The 16,804-nt window shown below is 35.6% G+C and overlaps 2 protein-coding genes across 11 annotated transcripts in view; one reads left to right on the forward strand and one right to left on the reverse strand.

The window, feature by feature from the left end:
- CCDC66 (coiled-coil domain containing 66) overlaps window positions 1–3,375 on the forward strand; it is a 55,152-nt gene extending 51,777 nt beyond the window's left edge. For 3 of the 4 annotated variants that reach the window (XM_087431204.1, XM_087431206.1, XM_087431205.1), the window contains 3 exons: window positions 435–676; window positions 928–1,055; window positions 2,493–3,374. In XM_087431204.1, the coding sequence (XP_087287330.1) occupies window positions 435–676; window positions 928–1,055; window positions 2,493–2,579 (457 nt within the window). In that variant the 3' untranslated portion in view covers window positions 2,580–3,374. Of the gene's footprint in view, window positions 1–434; window positions 677–927; window positions 1,056–2,492 lie in introns of all 4 variants that reach the window. The other variant, XM_014793092.2, reaches the window with a different exon arrangement.
- A 746-nt stretch (window positions 3,376–4,121) lies between these two features.
- The window catches only part of TASOR (transcription activation suppressor), a 49,284-nt gene continuing 36,601 nt past the window's right edge, over window positions 4,122–16,804 (reverse strand). Inside the window, exons 17-24 of one of the 7 annotated variants that reach the window (XM_014793069.2) lie at window positions 16,744–16,803; window positions 12,370–13,304; window positions 9,655–9,777; window positions 8,684–8,843; window positions 7,834–7,942; window positions 6,096–6,274; window positions 5,743–5,907; window positions 4,122–4,850 (exon numbers count right to left, since the gene is read on the reverse strand). In XM_014793069.2, coding sequence (XP_014648555.2) covers window positions 4,321–4,850; window positions 5,743–5,907; window positions 6,096–6,274; window positions 7,834–7,942; window positions 8,684–8,843; window positions 9,655–9,777; window positions 12,370–13,304; window positions 16,744–16,803 — 2,261 coding nt within the window. In that variant the 3' untranslated portion in view covers window positions 4,122–4,320. Of the gene's footprint in view, window positions 5,128–5,742; window positions 5,908–6,095; window positions 6,275–7,833; window positions 7,943–8,683; window positions 8,844–9,654; window positions 9,778–12,369; window positions 13,305–16,743; window position 16,804 lie in introns of all 7 variants that reach the window. The other 6 variants (XM_014793073.2, XM_004419837.3, XM_004419836.3 and 3 more) reach the window with 6 other exon arrangements.

Below are 16,804 nucleotides of genomic sequence, written 5' to 3' on the forward strand. Positions count from 1 at the left end.
TGTTCAAGTCTTCCTATGCCTCTGTGCATGAATCAGCTAGGTTAGTTGTCTCAGAACATGGCTCTAACGGCAAGTTTAGTTCAGATGTTAAGTACATTATTTTATGGTGAATTATCTAAGGAGAAACATTAGGCTTGACCTAACCGAGCTAGCACTGATCCTCAGGCTCTAGTAATTTAATATTCCCCCTGTACTAGCGTACATATATCCTCAGCAAGTACTAGTAAAAACTCAAATTAAAGCCATTCTGTTGCCCTGTTTTAGGAAAAGATATCTTAGAACTCAAGCTTCTATACATAGTGTTCCTAAAGGTGTTTATAGGTACATTTAAAATAAATTGTAATGTGATTAAAGAGTAGATATGCTTAATCTAAAATACACACTTTTGTATTAAAGCTTCTTAGTCTCTAATTATGCTTTTTTGAAAAATATAGGTCTCAATCACCACCAGTTCCAGCAGTGAAAAACAGAATGCAACAAACTCAGACACTAAAAAACAGTAATTATGAGAGAGAGAATCTGATCTCAGGAGGCAATCAAACAGAATCATCACCTGGAATTTCTGAACCATCCCATTTTATTCCTTATGTCCGAACCAATGAGATCTATTGCCTTGATCCAGACGCACCATTGTCTAGGCCTTTAACTCAGGATCCCCAGTACCAAAATCCACATGGTAAGTTAAATATAAGTATCCCTGCCCCCCACCCCCACTGGGCCAACCCAAAATCTAAATTAGCATTCTTGCCCTTAGTTCTAGAAAATGTCATAACAGGTTTTGCCCTAGGAGAGGTAGAATTTCTCTCTTTCAGGGTCCATTATTAAATTTTTAATTGAATATTAATGAATCCTTAGAATACTATAGCATAGGGCTGTATCATATTATTAGAAATGTATTTGACTTTTGTCATTTTCATCTGGCTTCAGACTATGACCAAGAACAACGACAGCTATTTGACTCGGACCATGTCAAGGACCCACTTCTTAATCCTAACTTGGTGAAAAACAGGGATCGACAGCAAGCAATCCTTAAGGGACTATCAGAACTGAGACAGGTATGAGCTTTTTCACCAAGTATGGAGGTGACTGTTATTCTGTATGTGGCTGGTGGAGGGCTGTGTGGGAATGGCTAAGTGTTTTGCCTAGTTGGTTGCATGATTTATGTGACTTGACCACATCCCAGTTAAAAAAAATAATTTACCTTAAAACAGGACTCTCCTTCAATTTGCTTCATATTGCCATCTTAAAGAATATTTCTTTCCAGTGTGAAATCATCAGACAATTCAAATATTAAGACAATTTTATTGAATGAAAAATGCATACATTTGAACAGTAAAACATGATCAATAAGGCCCTAAAACCAAAGGCAGAAAATAACACAATTATGCTTTAATAAATTCTTGGTAATGCACTTCATGCTTTTTTAAATGAATGTGTTGGCAGTGTTTGGAACAGAACATTGACAAAAGTTCCAAAGAATACTATAATTCATGAAATTATATGTATAATCTTACTCACCAGACTACTTTGTCTCCCAGACCAATTATTGTGACTTCTTATCTTGCTCAGGTAACACATCCAATATTTAAGGCTATAACTTTTCTCCATCAGCTAGCTTTAAAAAACCTATCTATCTCTGGACTTAAAAAAAATAATGGCTTGCAAAATTGGTTCTGCAGTTTTGATTCGCAGTACACTTTTTATATTTGGGAAAAATAAACTGCTGTTTTAGGAGTGCCCTTTTCCATACCCCGTCATTTTCCAGTGCCTCGAGCATTTCAAATTGTTGATTCAAGTGTTGCTTATCAATTCTTTCCATACAGCTAGAAAATCACCCCCACACAGGATTATCAAGAAAGTATCCTTTAGTTTTTTAAATGCTAGTTTTGGTTACATATAGATTGAGTTCTGTAACTCAAGCTTGGTAACTCACAGAGTAAAGATTTTACTTAAATCCTCCTTTAACGTGCCAAACCGTTTTTACTTCTAGCTTAGTGGAAACAAAAGTTGTGAGGTCAAGAGGAAGGAATATGATGCATACCTTCACCCACCTATATAGTGGCCACATCTTATTTCAGCAGGGCCTTGTATTAATCACTAAGGTTAGTGCAGTCAAGATAAACACAGAATGTTGAGGGAAACTCCTTCAGTGCGTCTCATTACCATTTTAAGAGCATTTGGGGACAGGAAGAGAGGGATCCATAGTTGTGGAGACTTGGTTTTAAGAAAAGTCATCCCTATTGGTTTTTATGCTAAAAATATAAAGATAATATTACAAATACATAATAGCTACACAATATCCAAATCTAGTGTAAGAATTACTGAAATTTTTTGAGCAAATAAAATTCAGCACGACAAAGATAAAGCTTAAGTTATGGCTAAGTGAGCTTAATACAATGTTTTCACAGTAAATATAAATCTGGATTAACAGGAAATAATTTGCAAGTCTGCTGCACACCTTACTAACATAACATATATCAATATGATTTCAGGGCCTTCTCCAGAAGCAAAGGGAGTTGGAAACTAATCTCCTGCCTTTAGCTGCAAATCAAGAAGAGAATTTTAGTTCTACGTTTTAAATTTAGAAAATCAAATCCTTCGCATTTGATTTGTATCTTCAAATTATAAAATGTGCTTGTTGCTTAACTGTATTTTTCAAATAGCCTGGATTTATTTTTAAAATGCTTATTTAAAACTTGTACATTACATAGTAAAATGCTGTGTATATATATATATATATATTTTTACAATAAAACAGATACCTTTTGTAAAAGCTTAGTAGTAAAAAACCTATTTTTTTTTCTCTGTCACAATCTGGGTATTTAAGTTCTATAAAAACACTTTCTACTTACCTTGACAGCCTGGAATTTCTGACCTATTAACAGACAATGTTCTTCCACACTTTTTATATGTAGCTTATTATAACTGAAATACCACTTATGTATTTTGCTCTCTAAAAAAATTTAGGGGCTGGGCCTGGTGGCACAAGCGGTTAAGTGCCCGTGCTCCACTGCGGCAGCCCAGGGTTCACCAGTTCGGATCCTGGGCGTGCACCAACGCACCGCTTGGCAAGCCATGCTGTGGCAGCATCCCATATAAAGTAGAGGAAGATGGGCATGGATGTTAGCCCAGGGCCAAGTCTTCCTCAGCAAAAAGAGGAGGATTGGCAGATGTTATCTCAGGGTCCAGCTTCCTCACCAAAAAAAAAAAAAAAAGATTTAAGTATTTCTTGCAAGTTTTTTGAGGCGCCAAAGGAAGGTCTGACTTAACACATCTCAACTTTTAATTCTAAATTTTTATTCTAAAATAACCTAGATTCAGTTTAGGCTCATGTGGAAATTTTTCTTTTCTCTAGATCCTGTTTTTATGACTTTTATTGTAGAAACTGCAGTTTTCAAAAACATTTACAAGTTTGCATTAGATACAATTTCAAAATTTATTTCCACTATATGCTTTATCTGTGAATTTAAAAAGTTATTTTTAGTATAGCACTTACATGCTTACCGCCACAAAAATATACTTCCAGTTTTCTAAGACTACCAATTTAAAAGTCTATAGCAAAGTTTGTTCCAAATTATCCAATGTCTTTAGTAAACAGAAACCTATCTTTTGAATTATGAATTTGAATTTGGTTAAGGACCACACAAGCACTGAAAATCATAATTAGCAAATACTCTCAAAATAAAACGACCAAAATTTTAGCAACGAGTGATTTTTACGTGGCTAAGCCTAAAGATAAAAAATAATGCTGTCTCATATTAAGTCCTAAGTCCTATGTACATAGTTTATCATCTAAATGAAACTGCATTGTTAGATAAATCTTGAGGTATTGAGCCGAAATCTTGTAAATATTTATTAACATCACTGGCTCATACCTGTGTAAAAACACTATACAAAAGCTTAAATCAAAATAAATACAATAGCTGATATGTCATTTCAGTAAAAGTAGTTGGTTATCACTTGACATTAGTGGAAGAAAAAAGTAAAGCAATTGCTGTTTACTATCCTTTTGTAAATATCTCATTTTATATGAAAAACAGGCTTCAATTTGAAGCTGAAGTACAAGTGACATATAAATGTAGAACTTAAAAGTGCCAACATGAGATAATTCAAGTACAATATATGTTAAAAATATATATATTTATTTCAATTTTCAGATGCTTCAAATGTTACAGGCCATCATGATTTAAATAAGAAAAAAAAATTTGAGAAAGGACAAGAAACCTTTGTTTAGAGAATGAAATATAAATTGTTAATTCACTTTTAAAAAACAGAAAAAGTCCATAACAACCTATTTAAAAAAAAAAAAAGTTACTATAATTATTTCTCTTTTGAATATGGCCTGGAAGAATCACTTTTCCCCCAACTTAACGGAGATGGAGATTTCTCTCTATCCAAGCTTTGAGTATAAGCAGATAAAAAGTAATTTTCACTTTGAGACTGACTTGATGAAAGGGCATATGGTGTCCCCAAAAATGTCTGATGAGTGAGAACATTAAAATGACTAAACTGATGGGACATATTTAATTGACTGTGATAAACCTGAAAGTTGCTATATGGATCTTGTTCAGCTGAACTGCTGTTCTCTCCTTCAGAGCATACTATATCAATAGAAGCTCTCTCTTCAGAATCAATTTGATAAGTCTTATCTTCTAATAAACTTTTTTGCACGTCAAGAGACGACTGCAACTCAATTTGAATAGTCATTTTTTGATCTGTTCCACGTGATCCTTTGGTCTCTTTCGCCAATATTTCTGAATGAAAATTGCTGCATACTTCTATTTGTGAGATTTCATCCCCTGAATCCAGAGACATATCCTCTTCATCCTTTTCATCGTTTTCTAAAAGAGCTACATTTAAAAAACAAAAAGTCCTCCTCTATTGAAATACACAATTTGCTTAAGTTTTAAAATTATACACTACTCACACAATATAATGCGTCAGGGTCTGCAAGTCCACAATCCCTTAAAGCTTGGTCTTCTGCCACAAGTTCACTTAGTCACAACACTCACACTAGGTGTGAATGTCCAGATAATCCGATGCTAAAAGCTTCTGCGAAATGTGTTCACGTTTAATGTTGGGAAATCCCAACTCCCAGCTCCAAAGGGGTTAATGTCAAAACAGCATCTAAAGTTATACGGTAATTCAGTATTTGACAAGACAAATATAAAATAAAAATTTCGACATCTAGCTTCACTGGATTACTACTAAACTGGTTAGCTCTATCAAATGTTCAATCATCTCTGCTTTTCAACAAAAACAAAAGCACGTACATCTTTCATTTTACATAAATTCTGGAACCAAAGCAGAGGCCATCTCACAAAAGACTAAAGCTACGGATATCCCTTCTACCTTGTAATTAAATTGCTTTATACATCTGGGGAGATTTTAGTAGCCTGATCCTAAATCCCCATATATCTGGTATCTTCCTTTTTAAAAATATAACCCCTTTGCTGACAACAGCAGCCAATAATCATACCCTCAAAGAGAAAATGTCTACTCTATAGTATGCAGTCTACAGTAATTCTTAACACCTTGTATTGACTGACTACAGTATAATAAACGAGCAGATTTTGTGTATGCTAAGTATAAGGATGATAAATGCCTTTGAAACACTTCCCTGAAGCTGTTGACACTGAGGTGAGTGGTTTCAAAACAGGCATTTCATTATATGAAAACAGAGCAAAACCGTTCCTCTTTTTCTGTCTGCCTTAAAGAAAATGAAAACTACTGAAAAGTTACCTGACTGTGACTCAAGATTCTCATTAGCACCAAGCAGTGGAAGGTTTTCTTCTGTGATTGAGTTGTGATAGCCCACAAGATTTTTAAAGTTTTGCATAAAGTCTTCAGCAGTTGCAACTACTATTCCATTATCTGTATAACTGGAAAGCATCTTGATATTCTTTTCTAAATTAAAAAATGTTTTGAGTATAAAACACTTGTAAATATACATGGACGAATGATGATGTCTGCCTCCAGCCCTCACAAAATCCTTTCCTCCACATTTTCAGAATCATAACTAAACAATCAACACCCACCACAACCCCACAAAATCCTTTTATTCACAGTAGAAAGCTTAAGAGCACTCTCTTTACCTGTTAAAAAGACTATGTGTCGTTGCTGTATGTTCTGAGCCTGAAGTCTGATAAGGCAGTCCAATTCTGGAGCATTTCGAGTTTGTGAATCACAATTGTGGTATGACAAAATTTCAACCAGATGTTTCTTCTGATAGACATTCAGAAGCGTCAACAGACTCAGAGCTTTAGCATTCAATCTGTGAAATTAAGTAGTTCAGTATCTGGATCTGCATTTCTAAAATTTAGTGTAGAAGTTTTTGCTCGAAGTTAAAACCATAATTTCTCAATTCAGGTAACTAATGACAACTGCACAGTTAGCTCACTGCCTGATGTAGGCGTGCTTCTTAGGAGAGAGGGAGAGCAGGAATTATGCAACCCACATGTCAGTCCAGGAGCTTTCTCTGAGTGAAAAGCCTGAGGGGCCGCTATTCAGTTTAGACTAAAATCTCAATCAATCATTTTACTTACTAAATAACAAATTATAGTTCTCTTTAGCTTTGCCAATTTAGAACTTTAATGAAGGGCAGAAAAGGACCAAAAAATATAAATCCTTTCTTCGAAAAACACATGGCTCTAAGCTATTTCTAGCCACAAGGCACAGTGCAACAAGTGGTAGAAATTACTGGCTATTGTCAGGGATATGAGAATACTAACTTTGTACAAGTTACCTCTTTGGGCCTCAGTATTATTATCTGTTATATAAACATATGACTTGGCTGATACCTATTTCACATGATTTGAAGATAAAACAAGGTTAAAGAAAGTGAATTACCACAAAAAGTTAAGTACTTTAAAATTATTTAAGCCTGAATTTCCCTAAATGTACCGTGGACAGTCCTTGAAGAACTTACCATGGAATGTCAAATGTTTTGGGGTCTAAGTTTAGGAAACGCTGGGTGACAAAATGTAAAACAGAATTCTTAACTACAGAGTTTCTCAGACCCTTAAATGTATAAGTACACTGTATGCACTCTCTAGTAGTAGGATATACAGTCGTGTACCGCCATAGCAACATTTCAGTCAATGACGGACCATATACGACAATGGTCCCATAAGATTAGTAGCATATAGTCTAGGTGTGTATTAGGCTATACCATCTAGGTTTGTGTAAGTACACTCTGACGTTCACACAACAATGAAATCGCCTAACAATGACATTTCTCAGAACATATTTCCTTTGTTAAGTGACAGATAACTAGTTTCTCAAACTCATCTGACTACATAATGGTTTGTGGAGCCACTCGAGTGACTAGTGCTCCAAGGATCCCACTTTGAGAAGTGACTTCTGGGCACGTTAGAAATCCTTTATATAAATGAATGTCCTAATCACAAATCCCCTTATCATGTGGAGATTAATCCTTGTCTCGAAATGTGTGATGTTATTACATCAGCTTCCTAAGGTAATCCTCAACTGGGAGAGGGCCTGATCTAGCTGGCATATATATGGTTCAGTAAAAAAAATAAAGCATGCTGACCATTCCATTTTGATTATTATTCTAAACCCCCAGGGGCAAAGACTAAACCAATTTTATCTATATACATAACTAGAACCTCAGCAAACTTCTACCTAAACAAGGATACCACTTTCTGACAGGCTAGAATAATTCAATTTCTACATTCCCTTATGGCTGGCTAAGGACATCTGTGAAAACTGAACAGCTCCAGAATCTACAAACATAGAAAAATAGAGAAAGAAATTTTGTGAACACAATGTTAAAAATTAACAGCCATTATATAGTTATTTTTCAAATCTTACCTGCCTAGTTCCTTTAGTTTTTTCTGAAATTTACAGTGGACTTTCCATTGCCATTTTCCTTCTGGAGTACTAAGTTCTTCCAGGAATGTCAAAAAATTTTTAAGGTTCTCTGTTAGAGATAATGAACTCCATTTTAAATCCAATAAATAACAGTCCACAACTGAATTATGGAAGAAATTTGTTGATATTATGCAGAAACACCTACTTTCCCACGTAGTATTTTCTTTTTCTTTTTTCTCCTCCAAGGGAGATCTAGATCTACATATCCTCTTTTAGATCTAAGAACATAACATCTATACATAAAAAAAAAAAAATGCTGGGGGGCCGGCCCAGTGGCACAGCAGTTAAGTGCATGTGCTCCACTGTGGCAGCCCAGGGTTCACAGGTTCGGATCCCGGGCACACAGCGACGCACTGCTTGTCAAGCCATGCTATAGCGGTGTCCCATATAAAGTAGAGGAAGATGGGCAGGGATGTTAGCCCAGGGCCAATCTTCCTCAAGAAAAAAGAGGAGGATTGGCATTGGATGTTAGCTCAAGGCTAGTCCTCCTCACACACACACAAAAAAAACAAAAAAACCATGCTGATAACAATAAAGCCAGAAGTAATCCAAGTGCAGTAGGTGCAGAGAGCCTTGCTTTATACCAGATTTAGAGGAAATTATTTGTGAAGACTAAGAAGGGGAAAGGAATTTGAGGTAATAAAAACTCAAGAAAATGATGGAAATGTACTAGTTATCTGTGATGGGCAGACTGGACAACACAATAAAAAGTATGAGTAAGTCATTAATGAGAAAAACCTAGACAAGACAGACGAGAAGTTACATGTTCAAAAGAATGCATAAATCTTACCAACTGTGATAACTTCTGGATTTAGAACGGATTCATCAGACACAATAAAACCTCCAGATACGAATAATTCATTGTATGTATGATTTTTAACATCATCTAGACTATCAACACCAGCAAAACTAACGCAGGAGAGCTTCTTTAAAGTCACCAAGCCAGGTACCTATTTTGATACCAAAATAAAAACAGAAATAAGGACACATAAGGGAATGAACTGATAGACTCAAGTGTGAAGTAACCTACAAGAAAAGTCTAACAAAATGCACTATGGCTCACCTATACTAGTGAGTGTGTTGCCTCTGGAAAGCCAAGCACAAAAATAATATTCCCAACATTATTTCCAAATATATGAACCAACATTTATGTACTGGGCACCTACCATGAAGAACAGAAACCTTTAGGAAAAGGCACCTACAACAGACCGAAACACAGAATGACAAATGCTAACCTGTCTGGCCCTGTGAGTACAGTTAGAAATCAGATGAGGGCCACAACCTATGTACTGGAACAGTCAGGAAAGGCTTCAGAGGGCAGTAAGATTTGAGACAGGCTCAGAAAACTGGATGAGGTACCTCAAATCCAAGGGAAAGGGGGACTGGTTTGGCAAAGGAGGGTACAAATAAGTTTTACCTGAGACATACAAATGAAGATGACAATATAAAGGGAGTCAGCAGACACACTGGCATTCAAGAAGTCAGTATTCTTAGTCTTGACTATTTGAGTGATAGGGAAAGTCTGTGATGTGCCACAATTTAAAATTTTGCAGAGGTACAAACTTGAATCTCACAAGCTGATTCACAGAAGGGTCATCTAGGTCTCAAGCCCTAAATCTCCCAACCTCAGAAGTTTTATCTCCTTTAAAGCTTGGGAGGATATTTTAAAAACAAACAGCTTTAGTCTCAAAGATAATAAGATTTTAAAATAAGGGAGTTTTTATAATCAAAATAAGTAGTGAAGTTGACTTAACAGTCTACCTTGTGAATGAAACCTGCAATGTCTTCATTTTGAATAATAATCAATAGTTTATCTAGTTTTGATCTTCTTTCCAAAAACTGTTCTGGATGACATTCTGTATTGCCTAATTTGATAAGATATTCCTGTTAAAGAAAAAAACTAAATCAATATTTAAAAGCTTTTTTGCAAACATCCATTTAACACCAGAAATGCAAAATAAACTGATAAGCTTAATTACTGGAACACTATTAATGATGACCTTCACTCTACGGACCTCAGAGATCATCAAGTCCACTCTTCTTCTTATAGAATAATCTAAAACTCAGAGCTTAAATGGTCACAGTCACAATGTTACAATGCTATGCAATCAAACCCAAGTAAATGCCAGTGTGGGGTAACAGAAGAACCATAAGAACAATGAATTAGCCCAGGTTCTTAACCCAGCTCCATTATTTATTCTGGGCAACCTAGAGCCCAATTATTAACCACTCCCTGACTCTTTCCTTTCCTTTCAAAGCAGGCCCTTGCTTGGTTCTTTGCAGCAATGTCACTGGTATACTCCTTAAAAGTCACAAAATACTTTTCTAAGCACCATAGCTCATTCAATTCACAACAGCCCAAAATCATTCATACAGAGCTTCAGCATGTACAATAGTATTCACATACTAATTAGCCATGTCTGTCAAGTTTACACCTTCAAGCAAAATACTCTCCCATCTAACACGTCCTTCCACGCTGATGACATGGTACAACCTTTCAAAGGACACAAGGTCCAGGCTGAGTTCCCTTTGCTTTTCGCCTGCTGGTGGAATCCTGAACTCTGAAGCAAACTATAGGATCCTGGAGGTCACATGCCTTATTTCACAGATACAGAAGCAGATTAATTTTCTCAAGGTTGGCACAGCTGGTTAAATAATCATAAATTGAAACCCAGCTTGCCTCACAACCAATCTACTGTTCTTTCAAGGGCTATTTACAAGTGTCACACCCAAAGAGGATGTTTCTGTGTAGCCCTCAACTAAAGTAGCATCTGTTACCCTGTCTGATTTTGTTCTAATCTCTAAAGCTTCTGGGCAGCTCTCAGAGCAGCTTACAGTCAGGTAATGAAAAGGTAAATTACTCTCTGACAGGCCTGCTTATAAATTTTTGGTCTGTCTTTTTACATTAAAAAGCTTTAAGTGCGAGTTCATTTTAGATATGACAGTATAACTCATACAATAACAAATCAGTTTGACTCCAGAAATATTTAGGATGCTTAAAATTTTATTCATAGTCTACTCTATTGTGACATTTTCGCTGGAAATTTTCCAATGGATGTTGATTAAAAGAATTAAAGTTCTGATCTGATTTCCTATCAGATTTGTTAAATAAACAGCATCCTTTTCTTCTTCTATATAAAGTAAATAACAGAAATATGATTTATTTTATGCCAGAAGGAATTAAAAGCACCATTCATAAATAAATACATTTCCTATAAGTGTGTTACAATCAGTTAAAAAAATGTGGGAGGAAGTGGAGTAATGCTGAAGACATGGGAACTGTGCCCAACCTATTCTCTCATCTAGCCCCACACCAACATGCAGCTATGCCCCAAAGTCCCCATGCTTGGGAACATGCTGCTGGGGGTGGAAAAAAGTTGAGACACTCTAGGTTTATTCATACAGGACAAAAATGCAGCCAAGAAAATTCCTAGTAAGTCTGGTTTCATCTTCCCAAAAAACCACAGGGAATTAGTAAAAAAGGCACACTGAGCACTCTGCCTCCTCCATTTCCACGCTCTTCATTTTCTCATGGGCACACCATGTGAAACATGCTGACATCAAAGAGATCCTCAAACCGACAAAGGCTCAGGACAGGTCAGTAGCACGGAGTTCCTGCGCCATAAGCCACTTATTTATGGTCCCTTCTGCCTCCTCTAACAAAACAAGCAGAAACTTGTCATGATAAGTAAATTCCATAAATGGGAGCAGACATTTATTTTAAAACCTAAGGCCTCAAGAAAGTAAAATCCTAGAGTTTAGTGAATACTAAATGGTAATATTACACCACTGAAATAATTGTTCAAATGTGTTATAATTTATATATTATTACAAATTTTATATATCTATGTCTACACCTATACACACATACACAAACATATGTGTGTATGTTTTTAAACCAAATACCTGAAATGCTAGTTATCTCTGTACCTTCAGTAGAAAAAAATATACCTTGCAGTGAGGAATCTTTCATGATTGGAGAGTCTTTCAGGATCATCATTTTTTTGATCAATAAGGGCTGGAGAAAACCCTGACATGACCAGGGTATCAAGAAACACCAAAAGATTATATCATCATTGGGTCATCCCTGAAAAGTTTTTATTTTTCTATTTGATGGATAAAACTCCATATGAGGTAAACACTGCCAACTTCCTTTACCTCTCTGTATCTTTCCCTCCTCTTCATTAAAAACCCAAGTAAGAAACATTTAAAATCTTTGAATCAACAGTTTAAAGGTATTTGCAATACGTATACAAATGGTCTTTAAAATGACACTACAAAACAAGATTCTAAACTCTAAGATGTTTAGATCACAGGTTCTGAATTTAGTTGAACTTACTCATCTTTTATTCTACTCTGCATTAAATTATGAAAACATATGGTTAACAATTAATTAAAAAACTATTCCATTTTATACAGGACAGACCCGACAATACAAGTTTATACAGCATTACTATTACCTTCTCATTTAGTTACCTTTATTTCTTTACAGAGCACACTCTCTTCTTCTTCATGAATATAAAATTTCACAGTATTTTTCTGGACATCTTTCATGATTTTAACCAAACTGTTAAATACTTCAGGTTCTAACTGGCTTATAAAATTTGAAAGAGCTGGTTGGGCAGAAATGTTTACATCACTCGGCGATTTTGTTGTTTCTTTTTCTGCTGGTTCCTGGGCACTATCACCAGGTACAGTATGATCAGAAGTCACCATTAGTTCTGTGTCATGGTGTGGCTGGTTCACTTCTACTTCAGTCAAACCCAAAGTTGAAGACGAATGCTGCTCATCAGAGTTGGTGTCTTTCAAAGTATCAATACAAAGTGGCTCAGGGAGGTGTTTATTGTTGAAGTCACTTGAGGAAACTGGTATGACATGCCTTCCCAAAGGATTCAATGCTATTTTAGTACCAGAATCGTTAGGACTTACTGGTGGCAAATTCCCACCCTTGACTGATGCTTTGATAATAATAGTATTTAGTTTCTCATGCAAGCCATCTACAAACTCCTGTACACCAGCTTTGGAAGTCTTAGAATATATGAACTCAGAAAGCCGTTTCATCTTCTCTTGTGTTGAAAAGATAGGTGTGGAAATTCTACTGACATATGAAACATTCTTTTGCTTCAAAATCTCTTCTATCTTCCTAGAAAAGAGATTGTACTCTCCTAACACTGTCCTCTCTGTGGTTTCGCTCACTGCAGGCGGCTCTGCTGCTGGCACACACTGCTCCTCCACTGTCACCACCTGACCTGTCAACACGTCATCCTCAGTGGTACCCTTTAGTGTGTCTGTAAATGGAGAGGATGGAAACTGGTAATCAGAACTTCTCTGTCTACTTATTACCCGGGGGTCATTAGGAAAGGCCTCCTGCGGTGGCAGACACACCAGTTGTTCTTCTGGTGATTTCATACCTATGTAGGAAGAGTTCATTATTATAAGAGCAATCCAAAAAAATAACATCTGAAACACAAACTCATAAATAAGAAAAAAAATGTCAGGTCAAGTATATATTTAGAACTAATTACCCATTGGAAGGTAGAATAAAAATCTCAAATAACAGTGTGAACTCTATTTCCTATGTTCCCTACTTATGGCTGGTCTTTGGATTTTAGTAGCTAGAGTAACAAGTTTGAGTGTTATTTTCTTTGATTCCTTTTGAAGTGTTCGAATAAGCGCCAATTTGACATCAATACAAATTAAGTCATTTGCTTATTTCTGCTTCCCTAACTTTCTGTGGATCTGAGTTTTAATAGATACGTTTTAATCAGGATGGTCAGTTGCAAAAGCTTGCTCAAACCCTATATTCTTGGCCAAGTAACGCCTACTATGGTAATACCCTCTTAATATGAAAATTTTGAGTATAAGGCAATTGAAAGAATGCCAAACTGAAATGCCGTGGGAATAACTGCCAAGTTAAGAGATGCATTCAGGATCTAGGATAATTAATTTTATCTGTGTTTAGATTTGCTCTCACATATGAGGTTGCTTAGCAGATTTCCTACAATGTTAGAGACTTCAATTTATCAGGAAAAAAAAGGCTGGAGAACATATTTCATAGCTGCATCAACAGTAACACTTTTGATAGTGCTTTCCTAAGCATTTTTATTGTTTGGAAATAATTCCCAAAAAAAATCACAATGCTATTACCCCATTTGAGATGACGAGGTCATTCAGCTAGCTGGTGCTAATGAAACTATATAAACTTTGACTCTTTACAACTAGCTCAATCCATAAGATCATACTTTTATCCCCCAAAATCCTAAATTCAAACACAATATGTTTTTGAAACTACATTTCAAAACAGGTGCCCTAAATCCCTTTTTAAAAAACAAAAGGAAAATATGTTCAATAGCAATTTATAACAGTATTTTAGGAAAAGAAAAAAAATTCATGATCTTTGCCTAGAAGATCATATTACACAATTTTTTCTTTAAAAAATTACTAATTTTTCTTAAATCTTAGCCAACATTCCCTAACAAATTGCTGTTGTGGTATATGAAATGGTACCTCTAAATCAGAAAGTCCAGGTACAAGTATACTTTTCACAACGACAGTACTTTAAATCTATAGTGAATTCCCTATTTAAGTTTGCACCCAGGTGTAGCAGCATGGCCTCTCTATACAAAATTCAGTTTTGATTTTCCCCATAATCACACTTTCCTAAAGGTTTAAAAAGCCTCAACAGCAGTCAGCAGTGACATTTCGCTACCAACCCTCATGGTTAGCATGAACCGCTGTACCCATTAACTACTGCAAAGGCACCTGTCCCTAGAGTAAGAAGACCATAGCAGGTCTGGAGGTAGAAGAAGAGAAGGGGAGCAATATATCCAACGTACCAAGGTAAGAATTACAACTCTATAAAACTGATAAACTAGAAAATTCAGGTTCCATAAAGTAACTCAAATACTGAATGTCCTTAAATGTACAACATGGGCTTTAGTACACATATAAAATGTCTGGAAGGGTACATAAATTTGTAACAGAGGTTGATCCATGGGGAGAAACTAAGTGTCTGGGCTAGGGGTAGAAGACTTACTTTTTGAAATATTTTTGTACTCCTTGAATTATGTACCATGTCAAATGTCTAATTTGTTTAAATAAAAAAATTTTTAATTGTATCTCATAAAACAAATGGGTTGGAGAGGGCCACCTGTAATTTAAAAACTTCTGAGTCATTATATTAAATGAAATACTTGCTCCCCAAATTTACAGCTATAGTTCAGATGAATAGGCTTATTCCTGAAGGGCTATGGATAACGGAAATTTTTAAAAGCTGAAATATAACAAATTCAACTGGGGAATTTTCCATATTAAAAAACTGTAAACCAAATCTCTTTTAAAAATGCAAACGATCACCACCTAATTTTATTCTGCACAAATTTCCCCTATATGATTTTAATTAAGATTGACAACTTTTATTATTTAAAAAATGTCATCAATAAATGATTTAAAAGAAACACATGTCAATATCTATAATAATGCATGTTTTCTACCGATTGTCATTCAAGCATTGCAGTACTTTGACTCTTAAGTGAAAGGGGAGTAGGAGTCTCCAAAGGCAGCATCATTCAGATCTTTCAATCACAAAATATGAAGATGGTATGCCAAATAAGAGGACTGCAGATACTGACGGAGCATTGTGAAACAAGAACAAGATACTCGCCGCTTCTAATGAGAAAGAATTATTGATAAGACACAAAACATAGATGAATCTCAGATATAATCTTGAGTGAAAGAGCCAAAAACAAAAGAGGACATGTGTAGGTTCCATTTATCTTAAATTCAAGAACAGGTAAAACTAATCTATGGTGAAAGAAGTCAGATTAGTGGCTACTGTTGGGGGCAGGGAGAGTACTGACTGAGAGGATGCAGAAGAAGACCTCTGGGGTGCTGGAAATGTTCTACATCTTGATTTGGGTGGTGGACACATAAGTGTATACATATGTAAAAATTCATCAAGCTGTACACTAAAGATTTGTGCACTTTCCTGTAGGTCATACATCTGTTGTTCCTGTTTCTTTTTTTTATCATCTTTTCCTAGGAGGAGACATAAAGATTTTCTTGAAGAAAACTATTAACTAAAAGTCTTTTTTTAATTCTCAAAAGAAAGGAATAACCATAAAGATCTACTAAAATTAAAAAATCATTTAGCTTTCCTTCCAAATAACAACACTCAAGATTTCTGAAACAGTAAGATACACTGAAATGGAAACAAACAACAAGACCCACAATCAAACTCTAGCAAGAAAACAATGCCTATGACCATCTGCAGGGATGTTGAATTGACTGAGTTCAGACAAAAGAGACTGTCTCCTAGGCATCCATTGCAACTAGCTAATCAGTAATATCAGTAATAATAAATGTTTCTGGAATCTGAAAGTTTCCTAATCTGTTATTTAAACTATTTACAGAAATTCGCTTTACAATTAGAAGAAGAAGAATTGGGTCAAAAAATTCAAGGTTAGGAATAATGTACCTAAAAGATAAATGGCCTCACCTCCTCATATTTTTTTAATTTAAAAGAAACTTGAAGACTGCTTCTCATAGGATATGCTGCAGAAAGGGATTAAGAAAAGTATTCTGGTCTTCCCAAGTCATCATATCAGATAGAATCTACTATAAGTGAAGAAAACTTAATCTCTATGAATATGCAGTGTCTTCTTTGAGCACATCCTTTGTATAAGAGTGTCTGATACAAATCAATTAATGATTTAAATACAAATATGATAATGTCCAAATTCTCTGTAATTAACAAAACAAATTGATGCCCTATTGATGGAGGACCAGAAATGCAAGTAGCAATTCTGAAGAAGGGCACATTGGGAGGAAAAGCAAAGCAAGCCTTCTCACCTGGTGTTTGTTTCTCACCATGTTTCCCCAGCTGGTCTTCTGGGCTTCTTGCATTCCCTCC

The sequence above is a fragment of the Ceratotherium simum genome, chromosome 5 (assembly GCF_057802395.1).
Source record: "Ceratotherium simum simum isolate JZ-2026a chromosome 5, ASM5780239v1, whole genome shotgun sequence".
NCBI classification, from domain to species: Eukaryota; Metazoa; Chordata; class Mammalia; order Perissodactyla; family Rhinocerotidae; genus Ceratotherium; species Ceratotherium simum.